Raw genomic sequence first — 14,817 nt, forward strand, 5'->3', positions numbered from 1 at the left:
CAGTCAGGCGGTACTGGCAATGACCTCGCTCGAATCTTTTTACACGTGCCACCGGCACAGATGCTAGTGAAGTGACGTTGGTAACGATCACACTCAATGAAATGTAAAAAGAAATATAAGTAACACCACAAGGCATTAATAAAGAAAAACAAAAACTAGTATATAAGAATAATATATTGAAAGAAAAAAAATTTACATCTTCAACAGTTGCCCAACACAACTGTGTTTGCCATGGTTCAATATACAAACTTTGATGGAAGGAAAACAAATTTGATGTCAGTTGGATTTTGTTTTTATATGGATTGTTATTGTTTTTTTTCTTCATTGTTTCCTGTTAGCATTGTAACTAATTTATTCTAAAATGGGGTTTGGAGGGATAACAAAAACAAAAAAAAAAGGGTTCATTAATGTTGAGGCTGGTCAAATGGAAAAGAGGTCTCCTGCTGATGGTAATGGGGTAACATCTTGTAATAATGTTAAGTCAGGTAAATTTTGGATGTGTGACTGTAACTCTTCGCGGACTGTCGTCACTTTGGTCAACTTTCGTTTGTATTCCTACAATAAATAAAATGTTAATACTTCAAAATATAAACTAAATGTAACAAGATACATGCATAGAAAAAAAAAACAATGGTTTTTGCTTTAAACTATTAATATATATTTCTTTATTGCCCACAAGGAGCTAAATATAGAGGGGACAAAGGGATTAAGTCAATTACATTGACCCCAGTGCGTGACTGGTACTTTATTTACCGACCCCGAAAGGATGAAAGGCAAGGTTGACCTCAGCTGAATTTGAACTCAGACGGCAAACGAAATATGGCTACGCATTTCGCCCGGCGTGCTAATGTTTCTGCCAGCACGCCGCCTTTTTGTTTTAAACTATTAATATATTTAAAGGTAAGTGTGCTTAACCCTTTAAGCATTTAAACCAGCTATATCCAGCCAAAATATTCTAGTTGTTCTATGTTGAAACCAGCCATATCCAGCTTGTTGTGCCTGTCCTTCAATGTCAATCTAAAAATACGTAACCACATTATGAAAATTTCAAAGATACAAAATGATGCATAATTAATTAAAAACAATGTGAATAAATAATCATTACATTTAACAGAGTAACAGGAATACTAAAGGATGAATGGATCAAAGTATACTAGATTACCTCCCCTGATTCCACTCTTCCATGCTTGCATATCAAAAGGTATTCATCAAGGCAGATTTTCGTTGCTCAAATGCCCTTCCTGACGCCAATCCTCACCTTTTTCCCAAGCAAGGTAATATTTTTCAATCATTTTCAAGATTTTTCAAGATTGGAAACAAAGGACCCCCACTTGCAAATTACTGACAGTTGTAACAAACATGTGATATCAAGACAAGGCTACACAAACACATTCACATACTTGACAGCTTTCAGTTTCCAGCAACCAAAACCATTTACAACAAGGCTTTGGCCAATCTGGAGCTATTGTAGGAGACACTTGCCCAAGTTGCCATGCACTGGGACTGAACCCAAAACCATGTGGTTGGGAAGCAAACTTCTTAACCACATAGCCACACTAATTTCCAATCAGATCAATCACCAATCATCTTTGTCTTATTTGTGTCAATTGTTTACATGCCTTATATGTGTTTTTCTTAACAAAAGGCGGCGAGCTGGCAGAAACGTTAGCACACCGGGCAAAATGCGTAGCCGTAATTCGTTTGCTGTTACATTCTGAGTTCAAATTCCGCCGAGGTTGACTTTGCCTTTCATCCTTTCGGGGTCGATAAATTAAGTACCAGTTACACACTGGGGTCGATGTAATCGACTTAATCCCTTTGTCTGTCCTTGTTTGTCCCCTCTATGTTTAGCCCCTTGTGGGTAATAAAGAAACAGATATGTGTTTTTCTTAACAAGATTATAATTATTCAACATATTAACCTCCTTTATTCAGAGTACAATTAAAACATTTAAACCTATTCAGTCTCTAATTGTGGTCAGATATTTTATCCACAGAGAGCAGAAAACATTAAAAACAAAAAAATACCAAATCTAAAATACAAAATTGTTCAGATAAAACAGTAGTTCCCAAACTTTTTCAGGCTGCCACCCCCATGGCACTCAGACCACATTCCTAGTGCACCCCCTCACCACCACAGACATAGACCATTTTCTGCAGCAAATTCAAAACAAAGGTATTTCACAAATAAAACTTTAGTCTAATTAATCCAATATTTTGTTTTTTACATCCATTGCCTCTTTTGGCCACCCCATTACCACCCGACTTTTCTTCAATGACCCCACCACCACCATCAGAGGAACAGTACCATCCCACTTTGGGAATCACTAATGTAAAAGCTAAAAAGAAAACAAAAATAAACTTACAATGAGTCTGGCCTCTGCAATTTGTAGATGATCTCGTTGAAGATTCAGGTAGGTCCGCACCATACGAGCATTTTCTTTCCTGTCTATGAGTTCTTGGCTCAGTCTTTGGTTGTACTCAGTCAACAAACTATAAGCTTCGTCTACTGTCTCAGACAACTTCTGTGCATCATCTTTATCTGCAAACAAAGGATTCCATTGTTCAAGAAATAGACATGATTTGATTTCAGTTACTTTTCCCCTGGCTCGATATCCTTAGGAAAACCAAGGCCCAGAAAATAGTAAGGTTTTGTATAGTTGCTCACTCTCTACAAAAGGCACACTAGCAAGCCCCTTTAGAGTATTGCTCTGGGTCGGTACTGATATGACAAACACACACAAACATATATTAATCTTATTGACCTGAGACAGTAAAGTACAGATGTTTTAGATGCAAATCAGAATAGCCTTTGTTGACCTCAGGTGATAAAGTACTATTATATACACACATGAATATACTGTTGATTTGAGACAGAGAAAATATAAACCTCATATACAATCATATACACTCTTGAGAACAGCTGACACATATCTGGGATGCATAGAACACATATTACATTCTAGAGTGTATAGAAAAAAAGCTTAATTTAAGTGCATAGCAGAATCTCATAAATGCAACATAACCATTAACCCTTTCGTTACTAAACCGCCCTAAAAAAATTTTGGTTAATGTGACCAAACCGCCCAATTCATAAACCTATTCATATTTAAATGAGAATATCAGAGCAAATCTCTTTAGTACATTTGTGAAAACACGTGATTATATTTCGTAAACAGTTCATCTACAGTTTTGTACAACGATCAACGTGTAATTTTAATTCCCTGAATTTTGGGAGATTTTTTTCCACATTTTTTTCGGCATCGATTTTTCTTCAACTTTGAAAATGGATAGGAGTTTCATGTTATCAAATATTGATTCCGAATTGGAAAATTTGTGAAGCAAATACTGGGTACTGTTGTGGATTTAGTTTTTATACAGGGAGACTAATGTTAGTCAGCATGGCTTAGGGTATGATGTGGTCTGGAAGTTATTGTTTGAAGCGATCAATGTGGAAACAAACTTACGCAGAATGTAAACTAACACAAAATGGGGGTTCAAATTTCGGAAAATTTGTGAAGCAAATACTGGGTACTGCGTGGATTTAGTTTTTATACAGGGAAAATAATGTTAGTCAGCATGGCCTAGGGAACGATGTGGTCTGGAATTTATCACTTCCATACCATAACCAGGGCCGTATATTATTTTTTGACCGATTTCTTTAGTTCGGTCAAACTTGCGGTGGATTCCAGTATTTCACTTTATTCCACCTTTATGGTACACCTGTTGTGCATTAAATTCAACTGATGATATAGTGATGTGCACAATTCTTCTTTATCAAAATTTTGTTGCATACCCATTTGAATATTAGCTGATGATTCATTTTCTATGGTGATGTTTAAACAAAATTTTTATATTTTTACCTTTTGCTCAATTTACCTGGATTTACCTGTAATTAAAGTCACTTTGAGATAAAAGTTATGCAATAGAATTGATTAAGAACCCTTTCTTTAATTATGTTCCAAATATCACATTAATATGTTGATAAGTAAAAAAAGTTACAGTTATTTAATGAAACAAGCCTACATTCATGATTATTTTAGAATTTAATTGAAACTCATGAGGGGTGTATTTTGATCAGAAATATAGTAACGAAAGGGTTAATAGAGACCAACATAGACCACTTCTGTTTAATAAACTTCAACTGATCATATGTTCTGCTAGAAATGGCAGCTAAGTATCAATCACGTCACCTCAAGCCATCTTAAATAACAAAAGAGATAGGACAATGTAGTCCTAGACACTTTCCTTGAAAAAAAAAAACCTTGCAAGTGATCCAAGGCTGGATCACTTGCTCAATCAGATTGACTCAGGGTTAAAAAGCTACAAGGACCAAATTTTGTTCCATCCTGTTTCCATTTTACCTTGCAAATAAAATGAAACATCAGTCTGAAGGGCATGAATATCAGTTTGCAGGAGAGGAACTGAAGGAAAAGGAAATAGGAATGGGTGAGGAAGGAGGAGAAAGTAATAAGGGGTAGTAGTAAGGATACAATGTGAAATGGAGGTGGGGGGATAGGTGGTATCATTAACAACACCTGAGTGAGTAGTTTTGCAGTTAGAAGATTGCTAGAGGAACAGGTGTTAGATGATGACTTGTGGGAGGAAAGTTAAGCAAAAAAATAAGCCAACAAAAGAGCCATTACATGGTTACTCCACCAGCTAGAAATAACAGCCAGATATCCCTCAAATTACACTCTACCATATAATAAAAAGGAATGATACATTAGCTACATAACATAAGCCTATACATCATCATCATCATCATTTAACGTCCGCTTTCCATGCTAGCATGGGTTGGACGATTTTGACTGAGGACTGGCAAACCAGATGGCTGCACCAGGCTCCAATCTGATTTGGCAAGGTTTCTACAGCTGGATTCCCTTCCTAATGCCAACCACTCCGAGAGTGTAGTGGGTGCTTTTTACGTGCCACCTGCATGAGAACCAGTCAGGCGGCACTGGCATCAGTCACACTTGAATGGTGCTTTTTATATAGCACCAGTAATACACACACACACACACACAAAAGATAAGGTAGTTACAGCTGGGATGTCTTTAACCCTAGGCCTACTCAGTCAGAGCTAACCTGGGTTTAAACAATAGAAGAAAGTTCCAAACCTTTTAACTTCTCTAAACATGTATGGTCAGCAACTTCTTGTGGAAGAGCTGCAATTCTTTCTCTGACAGCAGCATCACTCGAAGGAGAATTTTCTAGATTATACAGGTTTTTCACAAGATCTTCAGTCTGAAAGTAAAAAATGGTAAATGAATCATCAAATAAATTACAAAATCAAATATCAGTAACAGACATTATTTTAATTTTATTTATTCATCTGTTTTGCTTTTTAAATATTTTATTCAGAGGATGGAGGGTCATGTTAGTAATAACACTTCAGGACTGATGAGAGAAAGGTATATCCCCAGACTGGGCATCTCACCTGAATGTTTGGAACAAGGTGGATTCTGTTAGAGGTACTCAAGGAACAGATGTTGGTTTCAAAGTGGTCTTACTAAAGATACCCAAGAACCAGGTAGTGATATTAAACTGTGACATGGTATACTCTGTTAGAGTCAGCCAAGAACCAATTCAACAGGGTGAACAGCTAAAAGGTACCCAAAGATCAAATGGTGGTGTTAAACTGGATGACAACAGAGTAGACTCCACTAAAGGCATCCAAGAACCAGGTAGGAGTGGGTGACATAAGGGTAGACTCCACTAAAGGTACCCAAGGACCAGATAGTGTGGTGTTAAACTGGGTGACAACTGGATGGACGCTGCCAGAGGCATCCAAGAACCAAGCATGGGATTAGCTTATGCTCACACAGAAACAATCACTTCCTCTGATGTGTCCATCTTTGAACTTTGAGTCAGAAGGCTATGGTTGACCAACGACACTTGCCCAATATGTGTGAGTGGAACAATGACGATATATTAGCATGGCTGTTAAGTTACTACATACAGGCCTGCAAAACACCAACATAACATTGATATTTAAAACATTTGGCATCTCAAAAGTAATATGTACATTGAAAACACACATAATTACAAGCCAATGAGATGTCTTCTATGCAGTCGATGGACATGCTGGTAATAGGAGTCAAATCTCCTTCAAAATCATTTCTTTGTTGGTACAGGACAGCACTTTGGCAACATCTAACAAAATCAAAGACATTCTTACTCCAATATTCTTGTTTTATTAGAGAGAGACAGTGTAGTAGCAGCTCCCTAAACTTATTCTAATGACAACAATAGAGGCTAGCTTTTCCTCACATAAAGATAGCAATTAGAAGGAAGGGGTAAGAAATTAAAAGGAGAAATTGAAGGTAAAGAACATTTAGAAAGCCTACCGTTGGGGGTTCTCCAATTTCATCCATGGCATCAATTTCTTGTTTAAGGGTCAGTTGGTGTTCTTGGTGTTTCTTCTTCTTCACTGTTGGTGATTTATTGGTGGTGGTGGTGGTGCTGCTGGTTGTGGTAGTAGTGGAGTTGGTGCTGTTGTTGTTGTTACTGTTGATGTTGTGGTTAGATAATGATGAAGTGGATGACAGATCTGTTGTCTCTGACCAAGGAGAGTCTGCAGGGAAGGTATAAACAGGTTTAATGCATTTGACATTTAAAGGGATTCAACTTCAACCAAGTTAATGGTCCTACACACAAGTTTATGTTGACAGATCTCCCTCACTCATGTAATCTACATGCTGACATAGATATCACTCAACAATATACACTGACGTGTTATATATATATATATATATATACATATTAGTATATGTTCATCCAGAACTACACTAATAGCTTAGGTGTGAAATTTAGGATTTTTCGGTTTTCTGTGAATCAGTTTTGATAAAACTTTACCCAGCACCAGACTCCAGTTTGATTTGGCATGTTTCCGAGAATGTAATGGGTGCTCTTACCTGCAACCAGCATGGGTGCCATTTGTGCGACACTGGTATCTGCCATGACTGCAATTTTGCTTGGCTTGATGGGTCTTCTCAAGCACAACATAATGCCAACAGTCTCAGTCATTGCCTCCAACGAAAGGAACTCAGCCACTCTGCCACCATGAGGCCCAACGCTTGAAAGGGAACTTACCTCTGTGAGGCCCAATGCTTGAAAGCAACTCAGCTACTTGGCCTCCGCACAAAGGGAACTTGTCACCATGAGGCCCAACACTCAAAAGGAACTCAGCCACTTTGCCTCCATGAGGCCCAATGCTTGAAAGGTGCTCTTTATGCGCCACCAGCATGGGTCCCAGTTACGTGACACCAGCATTAGTCACAACTATGATTTCACATGGCTTAACAGGTCTTCTCAAGCACAGCATATCACCAAAGGTCTCAGTTGCTAGTCATTAGCTCTGTGAGGCTCAAGTTCAAAGATCATGCTCCACCACCTCGTCCCATGTCTTCCTGGGTTCACCTCTACCACAGGTTCCCTCCACATTTAGAGAGCGGCACCTCTTTATACAGATGTCCTTGTCCATATGCATCACATGATCATACCAGTGCAATCGTCTCTCTTGCACACTACATCTGATGCTTCTTATGCCTAATTTCCCTCTCAAGATGCTTACACTCTGTCAAACATCCAGTGAAACATACTGGCTTCATTTCTTTCAAACCTACACATGTCCTTGGCAATCACAACCAATGTTTCACTGCCATGTAGTATAACTGTTTGCATACAGGCATCATACAAACTGCCTTTCATTGTGAGGGAGGGGCCCTTTGTTGCCAGCAGAGGTAGGAGCTCTCTGAACTTTGCCCAGCCTAATCTTATTCTCACAGCTACACTCTCAGAGCATCAACCCCTGCTACTAACTTGGTCACCTAGATAATGGAAGCTATCTACTACATCTAGCTTGCAGTTGATGGAGTCTATTTTCTGTGCATTTTCAGTGTTTATTGTACCAGTACATCTTCCACATACAAAAGCTATTTTCCTTGTTAGCCTTCCTCTGATATTGCTGCACCTTTTATGTGTCCAAAGCTTACACCGGGTGCATCTTATGGAGTTTCTACCTATGCCATTTCTACAGATCGAACAGGGCCATTTACCTGAAGAGGTTTGTGATTTGTCTGCCTTCCTACTTACTAAGACTTTGGTTTTTGCTAGGTTAACTCTAAGGCCCTTCGATTCTATACCTTGCTTCCATGCCTGGAACTTCTTCTCTAGTTCTGGTAGTGACTCAGCTATAAGAGCAAGGTCATCAGAATAGTGGAGCTCCAAGGGGCATCCTTCCTTGAAATCCACTTTTATTGCCTGGAGGACTATGATGAACAAGAGGGGGCTGAGGACCCTGAATTCTTCGCTGTACTCATTGCCAAACCTCACCTTACTGGTAGCATTCCTGTACAAGGCTTGTACAGCTCTCACCAACCACTTGCCTATCTCTAGCTTCCGCACTGACCACCAGACAAGGGATCAGGGGACCCTGTCAAAAGCTTTCTCCAAATCAATAAAAGCCAAGTACAGAGGTTTATCTTTGGTTATGTATTTCTCCTGCAGCTGCCTTACCAGAAATATAGCATCGGTGGTGCTTCTACCTGGAACAAAACCTAACTGCATCTCATCTTGACTAACTCTCTCCTAATTAGTTGGGCTATGACTCTCTCTCACTCACCTGATACAACAAATTGATACCTCCGTAATTATTTCTATCTAAGACATCACCTTTACCTTTGTAGCAATTGACAAAGGTGCTGATATATATATATATATAAAATCAGCTAGTAGTTCGTGAATTAAAAAAAAATTACACTCCAAAATAAATAGAACAGTTACATTTTTATACATTGCTGAGCAGTATCTTTCTGGTGATGGCATATAACTGATCCAAATGTTACAGTTTATGCCAACTATTGCACTTGGCAAGATTGATGACTCTTGAGCTTCTTTCAATTTCCATTTATCAAATTCCAGATTCAATCACAAGACTTTTGTCAGCCCAAGTCTCTAATAGAAGACACTTGCTTAAGGTGCCATACAGTGGGACTGAACTCAAAAATCATGCGCTTGTGAAACAAACTTCTTAAGCACATATCCATGTTTGTGCCGATATAGAATATAAAGAAATAATACTTACTGAGGCTGTGCCTCATCACTTTGATAAAGTCTTTGTCATAGACTCCTCTCTCTCCCCAAATATTCAGGATTCTTTCCAATGTCTGTTTAATTTTGTCATCAGCATCTCTGTGGAAGAACAACAACAACATCGACTTCTTTATTTAGGAGACACAAGGACAAATAAATCAAATAGTTAACCCTTAGTGTATTACAGGTACATTATGTCATTGAACACTTAATCCTACCTGCTGAGGAAGGTGGAGAAAAGGCAAAGTTGTATTTGGAAAACAAAATCATCAACATCATAGTTTAACATCCGTTTTCCTTGCTGTTCAGGGGAGGGAATAAGTTGATTGCATCAATGCCTGTGCTCAACTGGTACTCATTTTATCAACCTTGAAAGGATGAAAAGCAAAGTCAATCTCAGCAGAATTTGAACACAGAATGTAAATGCTTCTAAGCATTTTGCCTGGTATGCTCACAATTCTGCCAGCCAAAGCTACCTTTTATACAGATATAATATACTGGAAAATGTAATCATATACAGACCAGATCTGAATAAAACAAGGGCTGGTTATAAGAAGATTCTTTTATAGGGACTTAGTAAGAGGGGTGGGCATAATCAACAACAAAAATGACATTCTTAATATGATAATCTAAAGAAATACTTACTTTGCTGTGTGTTTGTAAGCATTAGGCAGAATGGTGCCAAAGTCTTTGGAAAATTCTGGACCTTTCTTCTTGCTGTTCTGGATGACGTCATTAGCAAGATAAATGAAGTGAAGCTTCTTGTTTGGTTTCACTGGAAAATTACAGTTAAATAAGGGGTTCAGATTTTATTTAACAGCAGTGGTTCTCAACTGGGATTGATATAAGGTTTTTAGTGGGGTCCACACAAGCAGAATAGTAAGTCAGGGATCCACAGTAGTATACTAAGGGTCCATGTAAAAATGTTAGTTAGGATAAATTTATTGCAAGAAACAGTTAGGTTTCTTTTTCTAATGCTTTACAAAGTTCAGCTTACACAAGTTTATGTATGAAAAGCGAAATAGAAATTTTGAAAGTATCTATAGTTTTTAAACATTGAATGACTATGGGGGCCCACAAGAATAAAATTGTTATCAAAGGCGTCCAAAGGTAAAAAAAACAGTTGAGAACCATTGTTTAATAGGTTCCTGATCAAAATTATTGATAAATATTATATTTAATGGAGAAAAACTACAAGTAGTTGATAGCTTCTGTTACCTAGGTGACCAAGTCAGTGGCGGGGGTGGATGCTCTGAAAGTGTAGCTGCTAGAATAAGGGTAGCCTTGGAAAAGTACAGAGAGCCCCTACCTCTGCTGGTGACAAAAGGCCTCTCACTCAGAGTAAAAGGTAGATTGTATGATGCATGTGTGCGAACAGCCATGCTACATGGCAGTGTAACATGGGCCATGACTGCTGAGGACATGCGTAAGCTAGCAAGGAATGAAGCTGGTAAGCCAGGAAGACCTGGGATGAGGTGGTGAAACACGACCTTCAAACATTGGGCCTCACAAAGGCAATGGCAAGTGACTGAGACCTTTGGAGATGTGCTGTGATTGAGAAAACCCAACAAGCCAAGTGAGACCATAACCGTGGCCTATGCCAGTGCTGTATAACCAGCCCATTTAAGAGTACCCTTCAATCATTGGGCAATAAACTATGCTTGCGAAGACCTGTTGAGGCAAGTGAAATTGCTGTCATGGCCGATGACAGTAGCACCTGATTGGCACCCATACCAGTGGCACGTTAAAAGCACCATTCACGCGTGGTCATTGCCAGTGCCACCTGACTGGCTCCCGTGCCAGTGGCATGTAAAAAGCACCATTTGAGTGTGGTCGTTGCCAGTACCACCTGACTGACCGTTGTGCTGGTGGTACGTAAAAAGCACCCACTACACTCTTGGAGTGGTTGGCGTTAGGAAGGGCATCCAGCTGTAGAAACTTTGCCAGATCAGATTGGAGCGTGGTACAGCCTTTTGGCTTGCCAGCCCACCAGTCAAACTGTCCAACCCATGCCAGCATGGAAAGCAAACGTTAAATGATGATATCAGGTCATCCCATAAATAATGTCTGAAATGTCATATATGTAATTTCTATTGAATTTTACTGTATTTTAAAATGTCAAATGGTATAGTTTGATATCTTTAACTTAATATAATTTCTTTTAACAGCATAATCAGACTGAATTAATTACTAATATTAACCCCTCAAAGATGGATGTATCGTAGGTATGAGAAACTATCTACTACCGCTAAGGAGTCCCCTGGACATTCTAGAAAATCTATTTTCTGTATACTCTTAGTGTTTATTGCACCTCTGCATCAGCTACAGACAAAGTCTACTTTTTCTGTTAACCTTCCAGTGATTCCACCTGCACCTCTTATGTGACCATAGTTTTATGGAATTTCTACATACACTTCTTTAACATATGGAACAGAGCCATTTGCACAAAGGGATTAGGGTCCTGCTTGTTTTCCTGCTAACTAGAACATTAGTCTTTGCGATGCTAACTCTAAGGCTCTTTGATTCCAGATTTTGCTTCCATACCTGGAATTTCTTTTCTACTTCCAATACTTTCAGCTATAAGAACAAGGTCATCAATGTTGGGGAGTTCCTATGGGCAGTTGGTTTTAAATTCCTCTGGTATGGCCTATAGGACTAAAATAAATAGGAGGAGACTGATAACCAAACCTCAATGAACTATCTGCACACTAAATTCATTGTTGTAGTCATTACCTTTCATCTTACTGACAGCAACCCTGTATAAGACTTGAACAACTCACTAGCCTTTCATCTACTCCTAGATTCCACTGCAAACACCATATCAAGAAGTGAGGCACTCTATCAAAGGCTTTCACTAGGCCGACAAAGGCAAAGTACAGTGATTTACCTTTTGCTAAGTACTTCTCCTGAAATATGCTGTAATATAAAGAGTGCATCAGTAGTACTTCTTTCTGGTACAAAACTAAACTGCATCTCATCCAGTTAACTTTCTACCTAAGTCATTGAGCCATCACTTTTAGTGGTTTTCATGACCTGATCCAGTAGTTTGGTACTTCTGTAATTACTTCTGTGCAAGGCATTTCATTTACCCTAGTAACAGATACTATGATGCTGCTATACCGGTCTTTGGGTATGAAACCTTGCTGTGCAACCTGACTAACTGTACAGGTAACTAGCACATACCCTACTCTGCCAGATATTTGAAGTACGTGTGAAAAAATATATATGTGTGTGTAAACTTATAGTTACATGTAAACAGTTAACTCGTTATAAAATAGAGAATGATACTATGAAGAGAAAATACATTTTGATTCCAACAATTCTGCTTACTAAGAGTGACCCACAATACTGGCAACTAACTTATCGATAGTAAACCTCACACATGCTTCATATCAACTTAGTCGCAGTCTTCTACAACTGTAATAGATTCCCATTTAACTTACATTTGTATTATTTCCCACTCGTAGAAGGTGTGAAACACTTTGTAACGGTTGAATGAAATTTATAATGAGTGTAAATGATCTTAAGCCAATTTATTTCAAAGCATCTTGAAACGACTACGTAAGATCAATCTTTCGCAGGCTTTTCTTCAGACGCAGCCGTCTCAACATGCCACATGCAACCATACCCAAACTTTTTACCAATAAGCCAACTACTAACCATACATAAGAATCGTTACAGTCCCATAAAGAAACAATTTTAGTAAATAGCAACATGTAGCATGTAACTTTGTTGATCCTGGGGCCACGGCTAATTACTACTTGTATCAGGTACCAGATAATTAGGGAGCTTAAACGAAGTAACAGACGGATGGCGAACACTGAAATATTGGCATGTTTTTATATGATATCCTAGAAGTGATTTAAGGTATAATTTGGTGAGGTTCTGCTCAGTCCACAACAATTAACAAGCTGGAAATGAAAGCTAAGTCTTCCTCATCTTGCTCACCGTTGACCACACCTTTTTTATAAAAAAAAACCCTGAAGAATTAGATTTAAGATAATATGATAGCTGATATACTGTATCTGAATAAAAGACGGGATGGTCACGGCTTCTGCTGGCCTAGAGTGGGTTAATTAACAAGAACAATAATTAACTTACCTTTCTGAAGTTCTCGGAACCAAACCTGGACAATGGACTTTGAGTGTTTGCGGTGATGAATGAGCCACAGAGATAAAGTCTGAATACTTTGTTGTGTATTGTTTAATTCAGACAACTTCTTCACGAAGTTGCTGTCCGAAAAGACGACATGCTCTCTCTCTCCTCCTTCTCTTTCCCTCTCGTTCCTTTCTTTAAAACTGACAATGAAGACGATCCAAGTTTCGAATAGAAGGGGCAAGTCTTGCTTCGGTTCTGTTTTGTTTGGATGTTGTGCTTCGTTTCTCCTTCTCTTTCCCTCTCGGTTTCCTTTCTTTAAAACTGACAATGAAGACGATCCAAGTTTCGAATAGAAGGGAGCAAGTCTTGCTTCGGGTTCTGTTATTTGTTTGGATGTTGTGCTTCGTTTTTCCAATGAGTTCGTCTTCTTTTTTTCAGGTGGCAATTTCACAGTCCTTCTGCTAATGTTTTACTACTGCTGCGGGGATGATTTTTATTGATATAAAAGTCCAGCAGTATTGTTTAATTCAGACAACTTCTTCACGAAGTTGCTGTCCGAAAAAGACGACATGCTCTCTCTCTCTCCTTCTCTTTCCCTCTCGGTTTCCTTTCTTTAAAACTGACAATGAAGACGATCCAAGTTTCGAATAGAAGGGAGCAAGTCTTGCTTCGGGTTCTGTTATTTGTTTGGATGTTGTGCTTCGTTTTTCCAATGAGTTCGTCTTCTTTTTTTCAGGTGGCAATTTCAACAGTCTCTGTAATGTTTACTGCTGCGGGGATGATTTTTATTGATATAAGTACAGCTACCAAACTATACCTACATGCTTCTATACAAACACACACGTTGCAGAGTGTGAGAGACTGGAGACGAACAGAAACAGAGAGAGAGAGAGAGATGTGTGTGAGATTGGAACTAAAAGTGCGTGGGACAGATGTTGTCAGGATGTGTATTTAACCCAGGCACAGATAGGAACTCATTGCATCCACCTTTATCAAGAACAACAGCAACAACAAGACTAATGAACTATTGTGAGTCTTTTCAAAGGTTCGGGTTTCGCTTTGACTCCTGGCAAAAGCAAAGATGAGATCAAATATTGACATAGAATTCCCAGAACGAAGAACGAAGGAGACGTGACTTTAATCCCGAAACATGAAAATGTGGTAAGAATTGGGAATTAAAGAAAATAATAAAGTTAAGGTTTTGTTGTTGCTTTTGCTTTGTGTGGAAGATGAATGTGTATTTGCTCGGCTTGTTGGTGATTAGTAGTCCTCGGTGCTGTAATAATTGTTTAATGAGACACAAGAAGAAAGAAGGAGGAAAAAGTTGCAACGATTTCGTGAATCTGTTACTTTCTATTTTCGCTCAGAAGAAATGTCAGCAAATCGAATCACATTCGTCCCTCTCCACTGGGAGGCCATCACACACACTCGCTCCTACACGAACTACATTGTCAGCAATTTCGGTAATCTTTCCCTGCAATCTTCGAAAACATGTCTATACACATACATCTCTCACATATCAAATCTCTAAAAAAAGATAGACAAGCATCATTGCCTGTCTTTACTCAATAAATATAGCCATAGATTTTGGGCGGACATGGTATGGAAATGTTTCTAAAAAAAA

General features: G+C 38.7%; 1 protein-coding gene across 2 annotated transcripts; it reads right to left on the reverse strand.

Annotated features, from left to right (window-relative positions):
- Positions 1-156: 156 nt before the first annotated feature.
- On the reverse strand, positions 157-14,761 carry LOC115221108 (regulation of nuclear pre-mRNA domain-containing protein 1B). Of its 2 annotated transcripts, none has more exons than XM_029791321.2 (8): positions 13,742-14,761; positions 13,197-13,324; positions 9,741-9,870; positions 9,088-9,194; positions 6,350-6,576; positions 5,120-5,246; positions 2,366-2,541; positions 157-555 (listed from the first exon to the last, which is right to left on the reverse strand). In XM_029791321.2, exons 1-8 carry the CDS (start codon positions 13,762-13,764, stop codon positions 421-423), a joined length of 1,053 nt encoding a protein of 350 aa, XP_029647181.1. In that variant the 5' UTR covers positions 13,765-14,761; the 3' UTR covers positions 157-420. The 2 variants fall into 2 exon arrangements, with proteins under 2 accessions (XP_029647181.1, XP_036366314.1); XM_036510421.1 differs by having other exon boundaries at positions 13,197-13,311; positions 13,729-14,760.
- Positions 14,762-14,817: the final 56 nt, after the last annotated feature.

This window comes from Octopus sinensis, linkage group LG17, assembly GCF_006345805.1.
Source record: "Octopus sinensis linkage group LG17, ASM634580v1, whole genome shotgun sequence".
NCBI lineage: Eukaryota > Metazoa > Mollusca > Cephalopoda > Octopoda > Octopodidae > Octopus > Octopus sinensis.

Coding starts and splice junctions, on each gene's coding strand:
- LOC115221108 (XM_029791321.2), bottom strand. CDS start 13,764: ATGTCGTCTTTTTCGGACAGCAA. Junction 6,577..9,087: donor AGTGATGAGGCACAGCCTCA/GTAAGTATTATT, acceptor CCTTCCCTGCAG/ACTCTCCTTGGTCAGAGACA. Junction 5,247..6,349: donor AAATTGGAGAACCCCCAACG/GTAGGCTTTCTA, acceptor TTTTACTTTCAG/ACTGAAGATCTTGTGAAAAA.